Source organism: Pongo pygmaeus, chromosome X (genome assembly GCF_028885625.2).
Source record: "Pongo pygmaeus isolate AG05252 chromosome X, NHGRI_mPonPyg2-v2.0_pri, whole genome shotgun sequence".
NCBI classification, from domain to species: Eukaryota; Metazoa; Chordata; class Mammalia; order Primates; family Hominidae; genus Pongo; species Pongo pygmaeus.
In genome coordinates, this window is record NC_072396.2 from 1,100,968 (window position 1) to 1,123,826 (window position 22,859).

Sequence of the window (22,859 nt, forward strand, 5' to 3'; positions counted from 1 at the left end):
AGCGAGGAAGGAGACGGGGAGAGAGGGAGGAAGAGAGAGGAAGAAACGAAGGAAGGAGAGAGGAAGAGAGGGAGGGAAGGAGGGAGGGAGGGAAGAAACTTGAGCAAAGTTTCCAGAAAGCGGGCAGCCTGAAGCGGGTCGTGGTGTTGCTGTTGGAAGTCTCAGCCCGCCGGGGGCTCTTTTATCGTGAGGCCTTCCCGGGTGGCAAGGAGAGAGAACCAAGGCTTTGGGGGCCCCTCCCAGGGTGCCCTCTACCCCGCTGTAACCTCCCCCAGCTGCTGTGGCCCCTGTGAGTGGGGGTTGAGAGGGCCCTTACCCCACCCAGAGGGAGTGTGAGGTCCTGGCCCCACGTTGCGGTTCTCTGTGTTAAACCAGGGCCATCCGCCTGGCCTGGTGCTGCCGTGAGGATTCGGGAGGCAACGGTGGCCTCAGGGACGGGTGGCTTGTGGACGTGGCCTCAGGGACAGGTGGATTGCGGACGTGCCCCTGGCTGTGGATCGGGTGGGGAGGGCTTTGCCATATTTTAATGTGACAGTTTCCCTCCAGAAAAAAACAGCAGGAAGTGAGACCCACCACCCTAAGTCCCCGCCGAGGACAACAGCCTTCAAAGCTTTTCCTCTCTCCTGGACGATCTGCTCAACCCACACTATCCCCGGGCTGCCCACTGCTCCCCCGGCATCCTTTTCCTTTCTCTTTTGCTTCCAACAACCCTTTAACTGTGTTTGGGGGCCAGAGTATCTCCCCGTCCCCTGGTCAGCCCACCCTGGACACCCAAGGCTCAACTGTCTTCTGTAGACACACTGAAACCTTTACTGCGGCCCAGGAGGCTAAGATGCACCCAGGACCCCAAATACACATAAGTCTCCTACACAGGTTTTGTTTTGTGTTTTTCAGATGGAGTTTCGCTCTTGTCGCCCAGGCTGGCGTGCAGTGGCGCGATCTCGGCTCTCCGCAACCTCCGCCTCCCGGGTTCAAGCAATTCTCCTGCCTCAGCCTCCCGAGTAGCTGGGATGACAGGCACCTGCCACCACACCCAGAAAAGGAAGTTTGAAATGACGGGGTTGTAAACTTGATGTCAACTCATGGCTAACCGCTTCCTTATTTTTTTTTTAATTGGATATATTTAACATACAAACAAGATGATTTGATACAGAATTGACTCTTAAACAATGTGGAGGTTACAGACGCTGCCACCTTATTCAGTCGAAAATCCAAATATAGGCCGGGCGCAGTGGCTCACGCCTGTAATCCCAGCTCTGTGGGAGGCCAAGCTGGGTGCATCACCTGAGGTCAGGGGTTCGAGACCAGCCTGGCCAACATGGTGAAACTCCATCTCTACTAAAAATACAAAAATGACCCAGGCATGGTGGTACATGCCTGTCATCCCAGCTACTCAGGAGGCTGAGGCAGGAGAATCGCTTGAACCCAGGAGGTGGAGGTTGCAGTGAGCTGAAATCACGCCATTGCACTCCAGCCTGGGCGACAGAGTGAGACTCCATCTAAAAAAAAAAATCCCAGTGTAACTTTTAACTCCCCCAAACCTTAACAACTAACAGCCTACTGTTAACCAGAAGCCTTACTGATAACATAAACAGCTGATTCATACATATTTGTTATGCTCTGTGTATGCTATACTGCATTCTTGCAATTAAATAGGCTAGAGAAAAGAATGGTATTAAGAAAACCATGGCGGCAGGCTGGGCGCGGTGGCTCACACCTGTCATCCCAGCACTTTGGGAGGCCGAGGTGGGCAGATCACGAGGTAAGGAGTTCAAGACCAGCCTGAACAACATGCTGAAACCCCGTCTCTACTAAAAATACAAAAATTAGCTGGGTATGGTGGCAGGTGCCTGTAATCCTAGCTACTTAGGAGGCTGAGACAGGAGAATCGCTTGAACCTAGGAGGCAGATGTTGCAGTGAGCTGAAATCGCACCACTGCACTCCAGCCTGGGCAACACAGCAAGACTCCGTCTCGAAAAAAAAAACAAAAACAAAAACAAAAAGTAGCCGGGCATGGTGGCAGACACCCGTAATACCAGCTACTGAGGAGAATAAGGCAGGAGAATCGCTTGAACCTGGGAGGTGGAGGATGCAGTGAGCTGAGACTGTGTCACTGCACTCCAGTCTGGGCGACAGAACGAGACTCCATCTCAAAAAAAATTAATACAAACACCCTGGCATGCTTGGGTCAGTTTTTTTCTGTGGTAACATCTTACAAAACGAGGGTTGCAATGTTGCAACCTGGAGATTGATACAATCTTACTTAGGTGTTCCCAGTATTACTAACCATTCAATTCTAAGTAATTTTATCACATGTAGAAAATAGCCCTTTAGATGATCATTCATTCTACTATAAAGACACATGGACACGTATGTTTATTGCAGCACTATTTACAATAGCCAAGACTTGGAACCAACCCAAATGCCCATCAATGATAGACTGGATGAAGAAAATGTGGCACATAGACACCATGGAATACTATGCAGCCATAAAAAAGGATGAGTTCATGTCCTTTGCAGGGACATGGATGAAGCTAGAAACTATCATTCTCAGCAAACCAGTGCAAGGACAGAAAACCAAACACCGCATGTTCTCACTCATAGGTGGGAACTGAACAATGAGAACACATGGAGACAGGAAGGGGAACATCACACACCGGGGCCTGTTATGGGGTGGGGAGAGGGGGGAGGGACAGCATTAGGACAAATACCTAATGCATGAGGGGCTTAAAACCTAGATGATGGGTTGATGGGTGCAGCAAACCACCCTGGCACATGGATATCTATGTAACAAACCTGCACGTTCTGCACATGTAACGCAGAACTTAGAGTAAAATAAAATGAAAATAGAATTAAAAAACAAAGAAAACAGCCCTTTAAAAACCAACACCTCCCCTCCACCTTGAGTCTGGGGGGATGGGGTCTTTTTATTTTACTTTTATTTTTATTTTTATTTTTTTTAGATGGAGTCTCTCTCTGTCGCCCAGGCTGGAGTACAGTGGTGTGATCTCGGATTACTGCAACCTCTGCCTCCTGGGTTCAAGAGAGTCTCCTGCTTCAGCCTCCCGAGTAGCTGGGATGACAGGCACCCGCCACCACGCCTGGCTAATTTTTGTATTTTTAGTAGAGACCAGGTTTTGCCATGTTGGCCAGGCTGGTCTCGAACTCCTGACCTCAGACAATCTGCCGGCCTCCCAAAGTGCTGGGATTACAGGCGTGAGCCACCATGCCTGGTGGGGGCCAACTTATTTATTCATTGATTGATTGATTTTTGAGACAGAGTCTTGCTCTGTCACCCAGGCTGGAGTGCAGTGGTGTGATCTCGGCTCACTGCAACCTCCACCTCCCAGGGTTCAAGTAATTCTCCTGCCTCAGCCTCCCGAGTAGCTGGGATTATAGGCACCTGCCATCATGTCCAGCTAATTTTTTTTTTTTTTTTTTTTCTTGAGATGGAGTCTCGCTCCGTCACCCAGGCTGGAGTGCAGTGGTGAGGTCTCAGCTCACTGCAACCTCCGCCTGCCAGATTCAAGTGATTTTCCTGCCTCAGCCTCCCGAGTAGCTGGGACTACAGGCACCCGCCACCATGTCTGGCTAATTGTTGTATTTTTAGTAGAGATGGGGTTTCAGCTTCTTGGTCAGGCTGGTCTTGAACTCCTGACCTCAGGTGATCCACCTGCCTCTGCCTCCCAAAGGGCTGGGATGACAGGCATGAGCCACCGCACCCGGCAGGGGTCATTCTGAAAAACTCCTTGGGCTGGTGGCAGAGGAGGGAGGCAATTGGGAATAGCTTCAGAAGCTTGCGGGAGGGGTGGCAGCCTTGGCAGGACTTGGGCAGGAGGAACAGAAACAAGGAAATGAGAAGGGATGGTGGGTAAGTCTGGGAGATAACACAGATGGGAGACACCCGAAATAGAACCTCCTTATCGCAGCAAGGCATGCACCTGTGTGTGCACACCCTTGTGTGTGTGCCACACACGCCAGTAGCACAGCCGACTTTTTGTTTGTTCTTTGAGACGGAGTCTTGCTCTATCGTCCAGGCTGGAGTGCAGTGGCATAATCTAGGCTCGCTGCAAGCTCCGCCTCCCGGGTTCAAGCGATTCTCCTGCCTCAGCTTCCTGAGTGGCTGGGATGACAGGCACCTGCCATCATGTCCAGCTAATTTTTTTTTTTTTTTGGAGACTGAGTCTTGCTCTGTTGCCCAGGCTGGAGGGTGGTGGTGCAATCTCAGCTCACTGCAAGCTCTGCCTCCTGGGTTCACGCCATTCTCCTGCCTCAGCTTCCCGAGTAGCTGGGACTACAGGCACCTGCCATCATGTCCGGCTAATTTTTTTTTTTTTTTTGGCGATGGAGTCTTGCTCTGTCACCCAGGCTGGAGTGCAGTGGCGAGATCTCGGCTCACTGCTACCTCTGCCTCCCAGCTACTGGGGAGGCTGAGGCAGGAGAATCGCTTGAAGCCCAGGAGGCAGAGGTAGCAGTCAGCTGAGATCATGCCACTGCACTCCAGCCTGGGCAACACAGCAAGACTCCATCTCAAAAAGAAAAAGAAAAAAATGAGCTGGACGTGATGGCAGGTGCCTGTAATCCCAGCTACTGGGGAGGCTGAGGCAGGAGAATCACTTGAACCCCAGGAGGCGGAGGTAGCAATGAGCTGAGATCGTGCCACTGCACTCCAGCCTGGGTGACACAGCAAGACTCCATCTCAAAAAGAAAAAGAAAAAAATGAGCTGGACGTGATGGCAGGTGCCTGTCATCCCAGCTACGTGGGAGGCTGAGGCAGGAGAATCGCTTGAAGCCCAGGAGGCAGAGGTAGCAGTCAGCTGAGATCATGCCACTGCACTCCAGCCTGGGTGACACAGCAAGACTCCTTCTCAAAAAGAAAAAGAAAAAAATGAGGTTGACATGATGGCAGGTGCCTGTCATCCCAGCTACGCGGGAGCCTGAGGCATCCCTTGGGAGGATGTTGAGGGGTGCACAGTGGCTAGGTAAGTGGGAAGGGACCTGGCTTCGGTTAACCTTCCTCTGGGGTTCTGTCCGCTGCTCTTCCCCAGCCTGGGTGATGGCTGGAGACCTCAGGTCTCCCTCCGGTGACACAGCCCTCCTGTGTGCCTGCTGGAGCAATCTCGGGCCTTGCCAATCTCCGTGCCAGAGGCCACACCTTGATCACAACATCCTATGGAGTCTGAGATCAAGATTTCTCAGGGTCGGGCCAGGCGTGATGGCTCACTCCTGTAATCCCAGCACCTTGGGAAGCTGAGGCGGATGGATCACGAGATCAGGAGTTCAAGATCAGCCTGGGCAACATGGTGAAGCCGCGTGTCTACTAAAACATACAAAAATTAGCCAGGCGTGGTGGCGGGTGCCTGTAATCCCAGCTACTGGGGAGGCTGAGGCAGGAGAATGGCTTGAACCCAGGAGGCGGAGGTTGCAGTGAGCTGAGATGGCGCTACCACCCTCCAGCCTGTGTGACAGAGCAAGACTCCGTCGCAAAAAAAAAAAAAAAGCAAAAAAAAACAAGGTGTCTCAGGGTTGAGCTCCCTCTGGAGGCTCTAGGGGAGGGTCCTTCCTGCCTCTCCCAGCTCCTGGGGGCTTCAGGCATCCCTGGGCTTGTGGCCGCATCACTCCAGTCTCTGCCTCTGTCTCCACGTGGCCTCTTCCTCTGTCTCCTCTTCTGTCTCTTAGAAAGACACCTGTCACTGCATTAAGGACCCACCCTACTCCAGGATGATCTCATCTCCAGATCCTTCACTTAATGACATCTTCAAAGACCTTTATTTCCAAATAAGGTCCCATCCACAGGTTCTGGGGGGTAAGGATACAGATGTAGCTTTTGATTGGACTATAGTTCAACCCACTGCAATTGTATCTAGTTCCTTCTGGAGGCTCTAGGGGAGGATCCTTCCTGCCTCTCCCAGCTCCTGGGGGCTCCAGGCGTCCCTGGGCTTGTGGCCGCATCACTCCAGTCTCTGCCTCCATCTCCATGTGGCCTCTTCCTCTGTGTCTGTGTCTCCTCTTCTGTCTCTTAGAAGGACACCTGTCATTGCCTTTAGGGTCCACCCCAACCCTGGATGATCTCATCTCCAGATCCTTAAGTAATTACATCTGCAAAATTACTTATTACCAAGTAAGATCTCATTGCAGGTTCTTTGCTTTAAGATGTGGACAGATCCGGCCGGGCGCAGTGGCTCATGCCTGTAATCCCAGCAGTTTGGGAGGCCGAGGCGGGTGGATCACAAGGTCAGGAGATCGAGACCATCCTGGCTAACACAGTGAAACCCCATCTCTACTAAAAATACAAAAAATTAGCCGGGCGTGGTGGCGGGCGCCTGTAGTCCCAGCTACTCAGGAGGCTGAGGCAGGAGAATCGCTTGAACCCGGGAGGCGGAGCTTGCAGTGAGCCCAAATCACCCCACTGCACTCCAGCCTGGGTGACAAAATGAGACTCCATCTCCAAAAAAAAAAAAAAAAAAAAAATAGAAATCTCAGAGACTCAGCACCACTCTGGGTGACAGAGCGAGACTCCATCTCCAAAAAAAAAAAAAAAAGAAATCTCACAGATTCAGCCCCACTCTGGGTGACAGAGCGAGACTCCATCTCAAAAAAAAAAGAAATCTCAGAGACTCAGCCCCACTCTGGGTGACAGAGCGAGACTCCATCTCAAGAAAAAAAAAAAAGAAATCTCAGAGACTCAGCCCCACTCTGGGTGACAAAACGAGACTCCATCTCCAAAAAAAAAAAAAAAAAAGAAATCTCAGAGACTCAGCCCCACTCTGGGTGACAGAGCGAGACTCCATCTCAAAAAAAAAAGAAATCTCAGAGACTCAGCCCGACTCTGGGTGACAAAACGAGACTCCATCTCCAAAAAAAAAAAAAAAAAAAAGAAATCTCAGAGACTCAGCCCCACTCTGGGTGACAGAGCGAGACTCCATCTCAAAAAAAAAAAAAAGAAATCTCACAGATTCAGCCCCACTCTGGGTGACAGAGCGAGACTCCATCTCAAAAAAAAAAGAAATCTCAGAGACTCAGCCCCACTCTGGGTGACAGAGCGAGACTCCATCTCAAAAAAAAAAAAAAAAGAAATCTCAGAGACTCAGCCCCACTCTGGGTGACAGAGCGAGACTCCATCTCAAAAAAAAAAAAAAAAAGAAATCTCAGAGATTCAGCCCCACTCTGGGTGACAGAGCGAGACTCCATCTCAAAAAACAAACAAACAAAAAAAATCTCAGAGACTCAGCCCCACTTCCCCAGGGATCACAGGAGTGAGGAGGCTGCAGAGCCTGCGACCGGATGCGTTTTCACTGGGTAAGTTTGCCAGGAAAGCCCCTCGTCTCAGGGGAATTCCACGGGCAATACTGGGGTCACGGAAACCAGGCCTGCCTGGGTTGGACAGTAAAGGCTGCCTGGAGCCAGGAACTAGCCCCACAGGCCCCTGCAAGACCCTCCTAGGGATGGTGTTGTTGAGACCTTCCACGACCAGTGGGTCTGTCAGACCGCGTGCCCACTCTTTGCTCTTGCCCTGGCTTCTAAGAGGGCGGACGTGCAGGTCTGTCCTGGGGAAATGAGGGATCCTCCAGCCCCCCACCCTCCACCCACCGTGAGGCTGACTACTGGTTCCCAGCTCCTGCAATGTGGCTGGTTCTGCTACTGCTCAGAGTCCCCCAGGGCAGGTGCCACAGTCTCCGGCAGTTACAAGACCGACCCACTTCTGTCTGAACTTGAGATACCATCCCCTGGGTTACTGTTAAAAGGGGTTGTGTGGATGAGGGGCTCCAACTGTGCTCAGTTTTATTTATTTATTTATTGAGATGGAGTCTCGCTCTGTCACCCAGGCTGGAGGGCAGTGGCGTGATCTCGGCTCACTGCAAGCTCTGCCTCCCGAGTTCAAGCGATTCTCCTGCCTCGGCCTCCCGAGTAGCTGGGATTACAGGTGTCCACCACCACGCCCGGCTAATTTTTGTATTTTTAGTAGAGACGGGGTTTCACCATGTTGGTCAGGCTGGTCTTGAACTCCTGATCTCAGGGTATCTGCCAGCCTCGGCCTCACAAAGTGCTGGGATTACAGGCGTGAGCTGCTGTGCCTCGCCTGATATTTTTGTTTTTGTTTTTTTTAATTATTTGATTTTATTTATTTTTATTTATGTTTTTTTGAGATGGAGTTTTGCTCTTGCTGCCCAGGCTGGAGTGCAATGGTGCAATCTTGGCTCACTGCAACCTCGGCCTCCCAGGTTTAAGTGATTCTCCTGCCTCAGCCTCCTGAGTAGCTGGGATTACAGGCACCTGCCACCACACCCAGCTAATTTTTGTATTTTTAGTAGAGATGGGGTTTCACCATGTTGGTCAGGCTGGTCTCGATCTCCTGAACTTGTGATCCGCCTACCTCTGCCTCCCTAAGTGGTGGGATTACAGGCATGAGCCACCGCGCCCAGCCATGTGTTGTACCATGGATCTCTTGAATCTGTCTATCCTGCAAAACTGCCTCCCGGGTTCAAACGATTCTCCTGCCTCAGCCTCCCGAGTAGCTGGGATGACAGGCGCCCTCCACCACGCCCGGCTAATTTTTGTATTTTTAGTAGAGACGGGGTTTCACCATGTTGGTCAGGCTGGTCTCGAACTCCTGACCCCGTGATCTGCCTGCCTCGGCCCCATGTTTTGACATTCTTAAGGATTTTTCTCGCCTTTTCCAGGTACACAGATCTCCTTCTGCAGATCTCAGCCGCTTTCCAGGGAGGAGGCGTTGGCTTGCGTCCATATTAACAGGCTGTTTCAGGGACTTACGAATCTTTGCTGCAATTTTCTCCTCCTGGAGTAAAATATAGCTTTTTAATAACTGTACTGGGTTGAATGGGGCCAAAATTAAGATCCACCTGGAGCCTGTGTATAGGCTCTTAATTGGAAATAGGGTCTTTGCAGATGTCATTAAGTTAAGGGATCTGGAGATGAGATCTTCCTGAAGTAGCGTGGGTCCTAAATGCAATGACAGGTGTCTTTCTAAGACACAAAAGAGGAGACACAGACACAGAGGAGGAGGCCACGTGGAGACGGAGGCAGGGACTGGAGTGATGCGGCCACAAGCCCAGGGACGCCTGGAGCCCCCAGGAGCTGGGAGAGGCAGGAAGGACCCTCCCCTAGAGCCTCCGGAGGGAGCTCAGCCCTGAGACACCTGCACCTCACACTCCTGGTCTCCAGGGTGGAGAGAGGATGAATCTCCGTTGTTTCCATTGTCTACCTTGTCATCATTCATTACAGCAACCCCAGCAAAACTTCTACAACAACAACCTTCTTCCTTTCCTTCTCCTCACACTCCCTTCAGACCCGTCATTCTGGCCTTCGGGAACCTGTCCTGGGTTGACAACCTCCTCTCCTGCACACAGTCTGATGTCTGACTTCTCAGAACCCTCTGGCCACAGAAACAGTCTCAAACTGACTTCCCAGGCTTCGATAGTTTCATTATTTATTTATTTTTAAATGTTATGTATGTATGTATGTGTGTATGTATGTATGTATTTATGTATTATTTGTGTATTTATTTATTTATTTTGATATGGAGTTTTGCTTTTGTCGCCCAGGCTGGAGTCCAGTGGGCCTATGTAAGCTAACCTCAACCTGTGCCTCCCGGGTTCAAGCGATTCTCCTGCCTCAGCCTCCCGAGTACCTGGGATGACAGGCACCTGCCACCACACCCGGCTCATTTTTGTATTTTTAGCAGAGACGGGGTTTCACCGTGTTGGCCAGGCTGGTCTCAAACTCCTGACTTCAGGTGATCCGCCCGCCTCGGCCTCCCAAAGTGCTGGGATGACAGACGTGAGCCACTGCGCCTGGCCTGGTATCTTTATTTTTTATTTTTTTATTATTTTATTTTATTTATTTTTATTTATTTATTTTTGAGATGGAGTTTTGCTCTTGCTGCTCAGGCTGGAGTGCAGTGGCTGTATATTGGCTCACCTCAACCTCCGCCTCCTGGATTCAAGCAATTCTCCTGCCTCAGCCTCCCAAGTAGCTGGGATGACAGGCACACCACCACGCCTGGCTAATTTTTGTATTTTTAGTAGAGATGGGGTTTCACCATGTTGGCCAGGCTGGTCTCGAACTCCTGACCTCAGGTGATCTGCCCACCTCAGCCTCCCAAAGTGCTGGGATGACAGGCGTCAGCCACAGCGCCCGGCTGGATATTTTTATTTTTTATTTTTTTATTATTTTATTTTATTTTATTATTTTTGAGACGGAGTTTCACTCTTGTCACCCAGGCTGGAGTGTAGTGGCGCGATCTCGGCTCACCTCAACCTCCACCTCCCAGGTTCAAGCGATTCTCCTGCCTCAGCCTTCGAAGTAGCTGGGATTGCAGGTGCCCGCCACCACGCCCAACTAATTATTATTATTATTATTCTTTTTAGTAGAGACGGGGTTTCACCATGTTGGCCAGGCTGGTCTCGAACTCATGACCTCAGGTGATCCGCCCGCCTCGGCCTCCCAAAGTGCTGGGATGACAGGCGTGAGCCACCGCGCCTGGCCTGATATTTTTCTATAACTCCATCCTGCTCACTCAGAAGTTTCTCTACAGCTGAGCTCATCCGTAGAGCCCCAGCCAGGGTGTCCCAGAGAAACCTTATGTTTTGTGATCAGAGGTTCTGAAAACCAAAGCTACCATCACCGACGGTAACGTGGGCACCGCCTGAGTCACTCAGGGGCTCTGGCAGATGGCACCTTGACTGGTTGGCTGGGGGGCACGGGGCTTATCTTGGTCACCGGCTCCAGGGGAGCAGGTGGTTACAGAGATAGCAAATCATCTCTGTTTCACTGGGCAAGTGTCAACTCAGTTTCTCAACACAAAGGAAGTCTTTTGAAAGATGCTCTCGCTGTTAGCACCTGTTCATCGCTCCCCCTGCCTGCACCCAAAGACGTGGATGAAGTTTTGAAATTAAAATCTGTCTGATCAGGAGCCACGGCCTCTTAGGAAATGTGTTATTGCTTCATTGTTTGGCTGTTTCTAATTCCCGTGGGAATCTCCTGGCTGGCATCTGTCTTCAGCACCCACCACAGGCATTTTTACTTTTCCTTCATAGCAGATTTGAGGCGTGTGGCTGGGGGAAATTCCCCTGCCTTGCCTTCCCCTCCGATCCCCTTCCCTCTCCTCCCCCATCCCTCCTCCCCTCCTCCCCTTCCCTCCCCCCTCCCCTCCCCTTCCCTCCCCCTCCCCTCCCCTTCCCTCCCCCCTCCCCTCCCACCCTCCCCTCTCATTCCCCTCCTCCCCTCCCCTCCCACCCTCCCCTCTCATTCCCCTCCTCCCCTCCCCTCCCCCTCCTCCCCTCCCCCTCCTCTCCTCCTCCCATCCCCTCCCGTCCCCTCCCCTCCCCTCATCCCCTCCCCTCCCCTCCGCTCCCTCTTCTCCCCTTCCCTCCCCTCCCCCGACTCCTCCCCTCGGCTCCCCTCCCCTCCCCTTCCCTCCCACCCTCCCCTCTGATCCCCTCCCCCTCATTCCCGCCTCTCCTCCCCTCTCCTCCTTCCCCCCTCCCCTCCCCTCCCCTCATCCCCTCCCCTCTGCTCCCCTTCCCTCTCCTCCCCCTCCCTCCTCCCCTCCTCCCCTCCCCTCCCTCCTCCCCTCCCCTTCCCTCCTCTCCTCCTCCCATCCCCTCCCCTCCTGCTCCTCTCCTCCCCTCCCCCCTTCCCCTCTGGTCCCCTCCCCTCCTTTCCCCCCTACCCTCCCCCTCCACTCCACTCCCCTCCGCTATCCTCCCCTCCCCTGCTTGCCCTCCTCTCCTCTCCCCTCCCCTCCACTATCCTCCCCTCCCCTCCCCCTCATTCCCGCCTCTCCTCCCCTCCCCTCTCCTTTCTTTTCCTTTCCTTTTTTAATTTTGAGACAGAGTCCGCAGGCTGGAGTGCAACGGTGCAATCTCGGCTCACTGCAACCTCCATCTCCTGGGTTCAAGCGATTCTCCTGCCTCAGCCTCCTGTGTAGCTGGGACTATAGGCACCCACCACCACACCCAGCTAATTTTTGTATTTTTAATAGAGACGGATTTTCACCATGTTGGCCAGGCTGGTCTCAAACTCCTGACCTCAGGTGATCCGCCCACCTCAGCCTCCCAAAGTGCTGGGATTGCAGGTGTGAGCCAACGTGCCCGCTCAGGCCCTGCCTCTCTGTTTCTGTGCCTGTCTGTCCCTCAACTAATACTGCCCAGGACCTTCCTTGTCAAGGGACAACTGCTTTAAGCACTACACTAAGCGTTATAGCCAAAGGAATGAATACATAATTATGAAATGTCCAGGGTGAAAGAGAGGTGGTTGCTGTTGCTGTTTTTTTTTTTTTTTTGAGACAGAGTCTCGCTGTGTCACCCAGGCTGGAGTGCAGTGGCGTGATCTCGGCTCACTGCAAGCTCCGCCTCCCGGGTTCACGCCATTCTCCTGCCTCAGCCTCCAGAGTAGCTGGGACTACAGGTGCCCGCCACTATGCCTGGCTAATTTTTTTGTATTTTTAGTAGAGATGGGGTTTCACCGTGTTAGCCAGGGTGGTCTCGATCTCTTGACCTCGTGATCCACCCGCCTCGGCCTCCCAAAGTGCTGGGATTACAGTTGTGAGCCACCGCGCCCAGCGTTTTTTTTTTTTAGACGGAATCTCTCTCTGTTGCCAGGCTGGAGTGCCGTGGCACAATCTCAGCTCACTGCAACCTCCGCCACCCGGGTTCAAGCGATTCTCCTGCCTCAGCCTCCCTAGTAGCTGGGACTACAGGTGCCCACCACCAAGCCCGGCTAATTTTTTTGTGTATTTTAGTACAGACGGGGTTTCAATATGTTGGCCAGGCTGGTCTCGAACTCCTGCCCTCAGGTGATCCACCCGCCTTGGCCTCCCAAAGTGCCGGGATGACAGGTGTGAGCCACCACGCCTGACCACTAAGATTTTTTTTTTTTGAGACAGAGTCTTGCTCTATCACCCAGGCTGGAGTGCAGTGGCGCGATCTTGGCTCACTGCAACCTCCTCCACCTCCCAGGTTCAAGCAATTCTCCTGTCTCAGCCTCCCAAGTAGCTGGGATTACAGGAGCTCACCACCACGCTGGGCTAATTTTTGTATTTTTAATAGAGACGGGGTTTCAGCATGTTGGCCAGGCTGGTCTCAATCTCTTGACCTCAAGTGATCTGCCCGCCTCGGCCTCCCAAAGTGCTGGAATGACAGGCGTGAGCCACCGCACCCGGCCACTAACATATCTTTAATAAGATCCGTCATCTAAGACCGGGGGCCACCTCCCTGTCTGGGTGCTGTTTCCCACGGGACAGGGAGGAAACACAGGCAGGAGCCCCTGGACACCAGCATTCACGCCTCCAAGGCTGAATTTACTATGTCAGGAAGTTGCCCAACCCTGCCTGAATAGCCAGCAAGAATTCTAATTATAGCAAACAGAAACACTTGCAGAAAAAAAAAAAAATGAGAACTGGAACATGACAATTTTCAAAGAAAGAGTCTTTCTTTCAAGGAAGGTCAGGTTCATGGTTACGAAGCTGCTGATCCCAACCCGTGGGAGAGAAGGGGGTCTCTGACAGCTCCCACCCCTCCCCACTGCCAGATCTTTATTGGGTCTGAGTTTCAGGGGTGGGGCCCCGGCTGGAGGTTATAAAACAGCTCAATCAAGGAGTACAACCTTCGGTTTCTCTTCGGGGAAAGCTGCTTTCAGCACACACGGGAAGATATCGGAAACATCCTAGGATCAGGACACCCCAGATCTTCTCGACTGTAGGCACGAAGGCTGTTTCTTCCACACAGCACTTTGATCTGCATTTAAGGTAAGGTCCCCTCTCCAGGGTGGGATGAGGGAAAAAGGGGGCAGGCAGGGGAGTCAATGGACTGTGGGTTCCCAAATCCATACTGGCAGACACGGGGCATTGGCACGTAACAGGTTTCTGCTGAGACCTGCTGTCCGTGGGCACCACACCACACATTGAACGACCCGGTACCAAAGAAAGACGTTTGCGATCTCGTTCATCGTTTGTAAGTTAGATGCCTCGGGTTTATAAAGGTGATAGCATTAGGAGTAATTTGACTGTGCTTTCTGCTTTTTTGGTGTGCTTGCTAGAAAATGTAAACACCTGCACGTGGCTGGAGTTCTCCGTTTATTAGAAAGCGCTGGTTTAGCTAGTCAACGAGCTCACGCCCAGGGCGAGCTGAGTGCCAGCCGGGGAGCCGCTTTTGGGGCTGGGACCCCAGCCTGCTTGTAGTGTTTCTCAGTGGTTTTCAAAGGCTGGCGGGACTCAGAATGTTCCACACGGCTGGTGAAACCTCAGGTCCCTCCTAGCAGCTTTATTCACAGTAGCCAAGAGGTGGAGACAGCCCTCATACCGCCATCTATAGATGAATGGAGAAATATAATGTGGTCCAGCCACACAGTGGAATATTACACAGCCATGAAAAGGAACAAGTGCTTTATTCACAATAGCCAAGACGTGGAGACAGCCCCCATACCCCCATCTATAGATGAATGGAGAAATATAATGTGGTCCAGCCACACAGTGGAATATTACACAGCCATGAAAAGGAACAAGTGCTTTATTCACAATAGCCAAGACGTGGAGACAGCCCCCATACCCCCATCTATAGATGAATGGAGAAATATAATGTGGTCCAGCCACACAGTGGAATATTACACAGCCATGAAAAGGAACACACAGCTTTATTCACAGTAGCCAAGAGGTGGAGACAGCCCTCATACCCCCATCTATAGATGAATGGAGAAATATAATGTGGTCCAGCCGCACAGTGGAATATTACACAGCCATGAAAAGGAACAAGTGCTTTATTCACAATAGCCAAGACGTGGAGACAGCCCCCATACCCCCATCTATAGATGAATGGAGAAATATAATGTGGTCCAGCCACACAGTGGAATATTACACAGCCATGAAAAGGAACACACAGCTTTATTCACAGTAGCCAAGAGGTGGAGACAGCCCTCATACCCCCATCTATAGATGAATGGAGAAATATAATGTGGTCCAGCCGCACAGTGGAATATTACACAGCCATGAAAAGGAACAAGTGCTTTATTCACAATAGCCAAGAGGTGGAGACAGCCCCCATACCCCCATCTATAGATGAATGGAGAAATATAATGTGATCCAGCCACACAGTGGAATATTACACAGCCATGAAAAGGAACAAGTGCTTTATTCACAGTAGCCAAGAGGTGGAGACAGCCCTCATACCCCCATCTATAGATGAATGGAGAAATATAATGTGGTCCAGCCACACAGTAGAGTATTACACAGCCATGAAAAGGAACAAGTGCTTTATTCACAATAGCCAAGAGGTGGAGACAGCCCCCATACCCCCACCTATAGATGAATGGAGAAATATAATGTGGTCCAGCCACACAGTGGAATATTACGCAGCCATGAAAAGGAACATACAGCTTTATTCACAGTAGCCAAGAGGTGGAGACAGCCCTCATACCCCCATCTATAGATGAATGGAGAAATATAATGTGATTCATCCACACAGTGGAATATTACACAGCCATGAAAAGGAACAAGGCTCTGCCACAGATGGCAATGTGGGTGAACGCTGAGGACATCATGCTTCCTGAGAGAAGCCAGATACAAAAAGATACATAGTGTCTGTATGATTCTGTTTATTCCCTATGTCCAGATACAGGCAAATACACAGAGACAGAAAGTGGATGAGTGGCTGCCACAGGCTGGAGAGGGGGAAGGACGGGTCTTTAATGGGTGTGGGGTCTCCTTGTGGGGTGATGACAATGTTCTAGAAGATAGAAGTGGTGGGTTTTTTTTGAGACAGAGTCTCACTCTGTCGCCCAGGCTGGAGTGCAGTGGCACGATCTCGGCTCACTGCAACCTCCACCTCCTGGGTTCATGCAATTCTCCTGCCTCAGCCTCCTGAGTAGCTGGGACTACAGGCACCCGCAACTACGCCTGGCTAATTTTTGTATGTTTAGTAGAGACTTTGTATGTTTAGTAGAGTAGTAGAGATTTTGTATGTTTAGTATGTTTTGTATGTTGGTCAGGCTGGTCTCGAACTCCTGACCTCAAGCAATCCACCCCCTTCAGCCTCCCAAAGTGCTGGGATTACAGGCGTGAGCCACCGTGCCTGACCAATGAAAATATTAATCAATAAATGTTAAGAGCACAGATTTCCCAACGTTCTTACTCAGGCATCTTCCTGGACCACGGCCCCTACAGGCAAGTGTGACCGTGCGTCATGTGCCCAGCACATTTTGGACAGCAAGGCCAATATGGGCAGTCACCCCCTGGTCTCTTGGCTGAGCTGAACACAGACTCTGTCCGAAAGGAGACTCTAGAGATGGCCTGTTGCCTTGGAGGTGGGCTGTGGTCCCTCTGCCCAGGCAGGAAGGGGCTCCGAGGCCTCTGGAACCTCATTTCACTTTTTCCCTGCTGCCCTCAGTCCCGTCCCCAGCCTCAAAGGGCTCAGCTTTTTCAAGGCTCACCCCTTCCATTTATAATTTGGAGACAAGCAAGGTCCACTGATGCTAAAGCCATTTGGTTCTTTAAAAGACGTTAGGCCGGATGCAGTGGCTCACGCCTGTCATCCCAGCACTTTGGGAGGCAAAGGTGGGCGGTTCACCTGAGGTCAGGAGTTCGAGACCAGCCAGACCAACATAAGGAAACCCCGTCTCTACTAAAAATACAAAAATTAGCTGGGCGTGGTGGCACGTGCCTGTAGTTCCAGCTACTCGGGGGGCTGAGGCAGGAGAATCGCTTGAACCTGGGAGGCGAAGGTTGCAGTGAACCGAGATTGTGCCACTGCACTCCAGTCTGGGCAACAAGAGTGAAACTCCATCTCAAGACAAAACACACAGAAAAACATTACTTATGGTGGTGATGGGTTTGAGGACAGCCCATTAAATTTGGCATTTGAGGACCAGGCACTGAGACTCATGTTTATCATCCCAGCACTTTGGGAGTTTGAGACCAGCCTGGGCCACATAGTGAGACCTTGTCTCTACAAAAGAATTTAAAAATTGCTGGGCGCAGTGGCTCACGCCTGTAATCCCAGCACTTTGGGAGGCCGAGGCGGGCGGATCACGAGGTCAGGAGATCAAGACCGTCCTGGCCAACACGGTGAAACCCCGTCTCTACTAAAAATACAAAAAATTAGCCGGGCATGGTGGCAGGTGCCTGTAGTCCCAGCTACTCAGGAGGCTGAGGCAGGAGAATGGCGTGAACCCGGGAGGCGGAGGTTGCAGTGAGCCGAGATTGCACCACTGCACTCCAGCCTGGGCAACAGAGCGAGACTCCATCTCAAAAAAAAAAATAAATAAAAAATTAGCTGGGCGCGGTGCTGCACGCCTATAGTCCCAGCTACTCAGGAGGATGAGCTGGGAGGATCATTTGTACCCGGGAGTTCGAGGTTCCAATGAGCTATGATTGAACCTCTACTCCAGCCTGAGCAACAGAGCAGGACCCATCTCTAGAAACAGAACAAAAAATGCATCTCACTGCCTCCCCACCACACCCCAGTCCCTGTACGATTTTGAGACTTCACCCAAGTAAATGCCTTCAGCTGATAAGCAATGCAGGATCCTCTCCAATCCCTTCTCCCTGATACCCCTTGTTCAGTTACAAGCATTTCCCTTTTTTTTTTTTTTTTTTTGAGACAGAGTCTCACTCTGTCGCCCAGGCTGGAGAGCAGTGGCGCGATCTCGGCTCACTGCAACCTCTGCCTCCTGGGTTCACGCCATTCTCCTGCCTCAGCCTCCCGACTAGCTGGGACTACAGGTGTGCACCGCCACACTCAGCTAATTTGTGTATTTTTAGTAGAGACGGGGTTTCACCATGTTGGCCAGGATAGTCTCGAACTCCTGGCTCCTGGCCTCAGGTGATCCTCTGACCTCAGCCCCCAAAAGTGCTGGGATTACAGGCGTGACCCACCGCACCTTTCACTCCTGGTGTATCACATTCCATTTGTGTAAAAAGTTGCTGCTTGTGGGATCCTTGACGCTGGCATTGTGGAGATGCTTAATTTCCCGGAAGCCCCAAGGCTCTTGGCAATGAGTCAGGAGACTTTGAGCACCTCCAGCAGAGACCCTTGAATGACAGAGCCTGGAAACAGCCCTGAACCGACCAGTAGGGAGATTTTAAGCCTTGATTCCCAGCCTGGGATCCTCCAGGTGAGACCTCCTGATGGGCCCTGGGAGATTTTTTCCCCCTGGGGAAGGGGTGGTCCCCGAGGCACATGAGGCTCTCAGGCACCCCATGGCAGGGTGGAAGAGGAAAATCTCTTTGCGTGGCAGCCCCAAGACGGTCCCCGAGGTGCCATTACCTAGAAGGAAGAGTCTGGATTCTTTTCACTGCTGCTAACAGAGGTGTTAAGGGTGTTTCAGAAACATGAGTGGGGCCTGGCTGGGCACGGTGGCTCACGCCTGTAATCCCAGCACTTTGGGAGGCCAAGGGGGGCGGATCACGAGGTCAGGAGATCGAGACCATCCTGGCTAACATGGTGAAACCCCGTCTCTACAAAAAATACAAAAAATTAGCCGGGCGTGGTGGTGGGTGCTTGTAGTCCCAGCTACTCGGGAGGCTGAGGCAGGAGAATGGCGTGAACCCAAGAGGCAGAGGTTTCAGTGAGCCAAGATCACACCACTGCACTCCAGTCTGGGCGACAGAGCGAGACTCCGTCTCAAAAAATAAATAAATAAAAGAGAAAAATGAGTAGGGCCCTTAGGAGACTCCACAGCCGCCTGCCCCAGCTGGCAAAGAAAGCTACCACTCCGGCCCGGGGCGGTGTCTCACGCCTGTAATCCCAGCACTTTGGGAGGCCGAGGCGGGTGGATCATGAGGTCAGGAGTTCGAGACCAGCCTGACCAACATGGTGAAACACCATCTCTACTAAAAATACAAAACTTAGCTGGGTGGGGTGGCAGGCGCCTCTAATCCCAGCTACTGGGGAGGCTGAGGCAGGAGAATCGCTTGAACGTGGGAGGTGGAGGTTGCAGTGAACCGAGATCGTGCCACTGCACTCCAGCCTGGGTGACAGAGTGAGACTCCATCACAAAAAAAAAAAAAAAAAAAGAAGACAGCTGCCTCCCCAGAGCACGGTGTAGAAGAACCAGCCTGTGTGGGATGCGGCAGAAAGTTCCAGCCCAGGAGGCTGAGGTCCTGCACCCCCTTGTTACGGTAACTGCAGCCACTTAGGAATTTCTGTGTGTTGATTTCATAATTGTAATTAAACTTCCTTCCACTGCTTTGTTATCTGAGCTTCCTGGTGTGCCGCAGAGGATGTGTTTTCCTGGTTTGTGGATACAGCTCGAGCCAAGAACGGGCTAAATCCCCAGGGCAGGAGCTCTTTTTTTTTTTTTTTTTTTTTTTTTTTGAGACAGAGTCTCGCTCTGTCGCCCAGGCTGGAGTGCAGTGGCGCGATCTCGGCTCACTGCAAGCTCCGCCTCCCAGGTTCAACAGATTGTCCTGCCTCAGCCTCCCAAGTAGCTGGGATTATAGGCGCCCGCCACCACGCCCGGCTAATTTTTGTGTTTTTAGTAGAGATGGAGTTTCACCATGTTGGCCAGGCTGGTCTTGAACTCCTGACCTCGGGCAATCTGCTCACCTCCGCTTCCCAAAGTGCTGGGATGACAGGCGTGAGCCACCGCGCCCAGACGGCAGGGCTTCTTTCAAAGGGAAAGGCTGACACACACACAGATGCATACACACACAATGCACATACATGCACACGTACACACTCATGCAAACACATTTGTACACATACATTCACGCATACGTGCACACATACACACTCATGCACACACGTGTCCACATACATTCACACATGCGTGCACACATACACACTCATGTACACACGTGTCCACGTAGATTCACGCATGCGTGCACACATACACACTCATGCACACACACGTGTCCACGTAGATTCACGCATGCGTGCACACATACACACTCAGGCACACACACGTGTCCATGTAGATTCACGCATCAGTGCACACATACACACTCAGGCACACACACGTGTCCACGTACAGTCACGCATGCATGCACACATACACACAGGCACACACACGTGTCCACGTACAGTCACGCATGCGTGCACACATACACACTCAGGCACACACGTGTCCACGTACATTCACGCATATGTGCACATAAATATGCACTTCTAGGCACATGCACGCACACATGCAGACTCTCATGCATGTATATTTGCGTATGCATGTGTGTACACATGGAATGCAACGCACAGATACATATGCATTCAAACACACAAACACTGTGTGTATCTGCATGCGTGAAAACACACAAACACAGCCAGGCATGGTAGCTTACACCCGTAATCTCAGCACTTTGCGAGGAAAAGGCGGGCGGATCACCTGAGGCAGGAGTCTGAGACCAGCCTGACCGACATGGTGAAATCTCTACTAAAAAATACAAAAAAAAGTAGGCTGGGCGCGGTGGCTGACGCCTGTAATCCCAGGACTTTGGGAGGCTGAGGTGGGTGGATCACCTGAGGTCAGGAGTTCGAGACCAGCCTGGCCAACATGGAGAAGCCCCCCGTCTCTACTAAAAATTCAAAATTAGCTGGGCGTGGTGGCGCATGCCTGTAATCCCAGCTACTTGGGAGGCTGAGCCAGAAGAATCGCTTGAACCCGGGAGGCAGAGATTGCGGTGAGCCGAGATCGCGCCATTGCACTCCAGCCTGGGCAACAAGAGCAAAACTCTGTCTCAAAATAAATAAATAAATAATACAAAAATTAGCCGGGCGTGGTGGTGTGTGCCTGTAATCCCAGCTACTCAGGAGGCTGAGGCAGGAGAGCCGCTTGAACCCAGGAGGCAGAGGTTGCAATGAGCCGAGATCGTGCCACTGCACTCCAGTCTGGACAACAAGGGCGAGACTCCGTCACACACACAAGAAAACCCACAAACACATATGTGTGCACACAGATACGGGCACAAAAATGTACACACATGTGCAAGCACACACACACATAGACACATGTATACACACGTGGATATTCGTGCACACAATGCACACATGTACAGGCACACTCCGACGTGCATGACGTGTGCAAAGGCGCATTTGCACACACACATATACACATTCACCACCGCTTTCCCTCCAGAAGCAGCTCCTTCTGCTGTGAGCACCAGGCTCCGGAAGGGGCAAGCATCCTTCATTACCCGCAACCCAGTTTCACAGCCAGTCCCCGCTGCCTGACTCTCGTCTCTCCTCCAGCAGGCACCTCTGTCCTGCGTTCCAGAGCTGCGTTCGCAATGCTCCTCCTTTGGCTCACGCTGCTCCTGAGCGCCATGCTCTGTCTCCTGCAAACGAAGGAGGGTAAGAGCTGGAGAAAAAAATCCACGTGCCATCTGGGTGGCGGGGAGGCGGGACAGACACACAACGTCAGCGTGCGGATGACTCAGGGACATCCCTGTACCCGTCACCAAGTTCCCTGTAATGCAGCATCTTGCAAAACGGTAGTACGGCCTCACGGGCAGGGACCTGATCGTGACACAGACGCCGTGTGAGGTGTTTTGATGAAACTCACCCGCTGCGATCAACAGCACCAGTAACAATTTTCAGTTTGCGTCATTGTTTATCTTACCTTTTCATTTTCTTTTTCTTTTTTTTTTTTTTTATTTTGGAGACAGGGTCTTACTCTCTTGCCCAGGCTGGAGTGCAATAGTGTGATCTCGGCTCACTGCAACTTCTGCCTCCTGGATTCAAGCGATTCTCCTGCCTCAGCCTCCCAAGTAGCTGAGATTACAGTTGCGCGCCACCATGCCTGGCTAATTTCTGTATTTTTGATAGAGACGGGATTTCACTATGTCGGTCAGGCTGGTCTCGAACTCCTGACCACAAGTGATCCGTCTGCCTTGGCCTCCCAAAGTTCTGGGATTTCAGGCGTGAGCCAGAGCGCCCAGCCTTTTTTTCATTGGTTTTTACTGTCTATTACTGCAGGGTTTCACTTTACCTTGAATTTCTTTTAACTTTAATTTGCTTTTCATTCTTTAACTTCTTTTTTTTTTTTTGACACAGAGTTTCATTCTTGTTGCCCAGGCTGGAGTGTAATAGCCTGACCATGGCTCACCTCCTGGGTTCAACTGATTCTGTCTCAGCCTCCCAAGCACCTGGGATTACAGGTGTCTGCCACCACGCCCAGCTAATTTTTCTGTTTTTAGTAGAGATGGGGTTTCACCATGTTAACCAGGCTGGTCTCGAACTCCTGACCTCAGGTGATCTGCCTTCCTCGGCCTCCCAAAGTGCTGGGATTACAGGTGTGAGCCACTGTGCCCAACTGTGTCATCCCAACCCTTTGGGAGGCGAAGGCAGGCAGATGATCACAAGGTCAGGAGTTCGAGACCAGCCTGGCCAACACGGTGAAACCCCATCTCTACTAAAAATACAAAAATCAGCTGGGCGTGGTGGTGGGTGCCTGTAATCCCAGCTACTTGGGAGGCTGAGGCAGGAGAGTCGCTTGAACCCAGGAGGCGGAGGTTGCAGTGAGCTGAGATCGTGCCATTGCACTCCAGCCTGGGTGACAGAGTGAGACTCCATCTCAAAATGAATGGATGATTGAATGAATAAATGAATGAATGAATGAATTTCTTATAAGAATTTTTTTCCCAGAGAGTTTGTTTTAAGGGATAAATTATCCTTCTAAGTTAGGAGAAAATAATGCCAGAAGTCTAGATATTCTTATGCTTTGCTCCTGCTTATCAAACCAAGGTTGTTGACCTTGATAACCACTCAAGATCCTTACAGTTTATAAAGTCATTTCCTCAAGTTTTCTAAGTGGCTGATCAGAGATAAACCCCGGAGAAATAGCTGATGTATGTTTCTAGCTTTGGGTGACCAGCAAAATGTGATAGAATATTGCCTTTTACTGGCCGGGGGTG

The 22,859-nt window shown here is 51.5% G+C and overlaps 1 protein-coding gene across 5 annotated transcripts in view; it reads left to right on the plus strand.

Moving 5' to 3' along the window:
* The first annotated feature begins 13,471 nt into the window (after positions 1-13,471).
* The window catches only part of LOC129025656 (interleukin-3 receptor subunit alpha), a 37,148-nt gene continuing 27,760 nt past the window's right edge, over positions 13,472-22,859 (plus strand). For 2 of the 5 annotated variants that reach the window (XM_054473204.1, XM_054473206.2), the window contains exons 1-2: positions 13,474-13,769; positions 21,196-21,297. In XM_054473204.1, coding sequence (XP_054329179.1) covers positions 21,234-21,297 — 64 coding nt within the window. In that variant the 5' untranslated portion in view covers positions 13,474-13,769; positions 21,196-21,233. Of the gene's footprint in view, positions 13,770-21,195; positions 21,298-22,859 lie in introns of all 5 variants that reach the window. The other 3 variants (XR_008497210.2, XM_054473205.2, XM_054473207.2) reach the window with 3 other exon arrangements.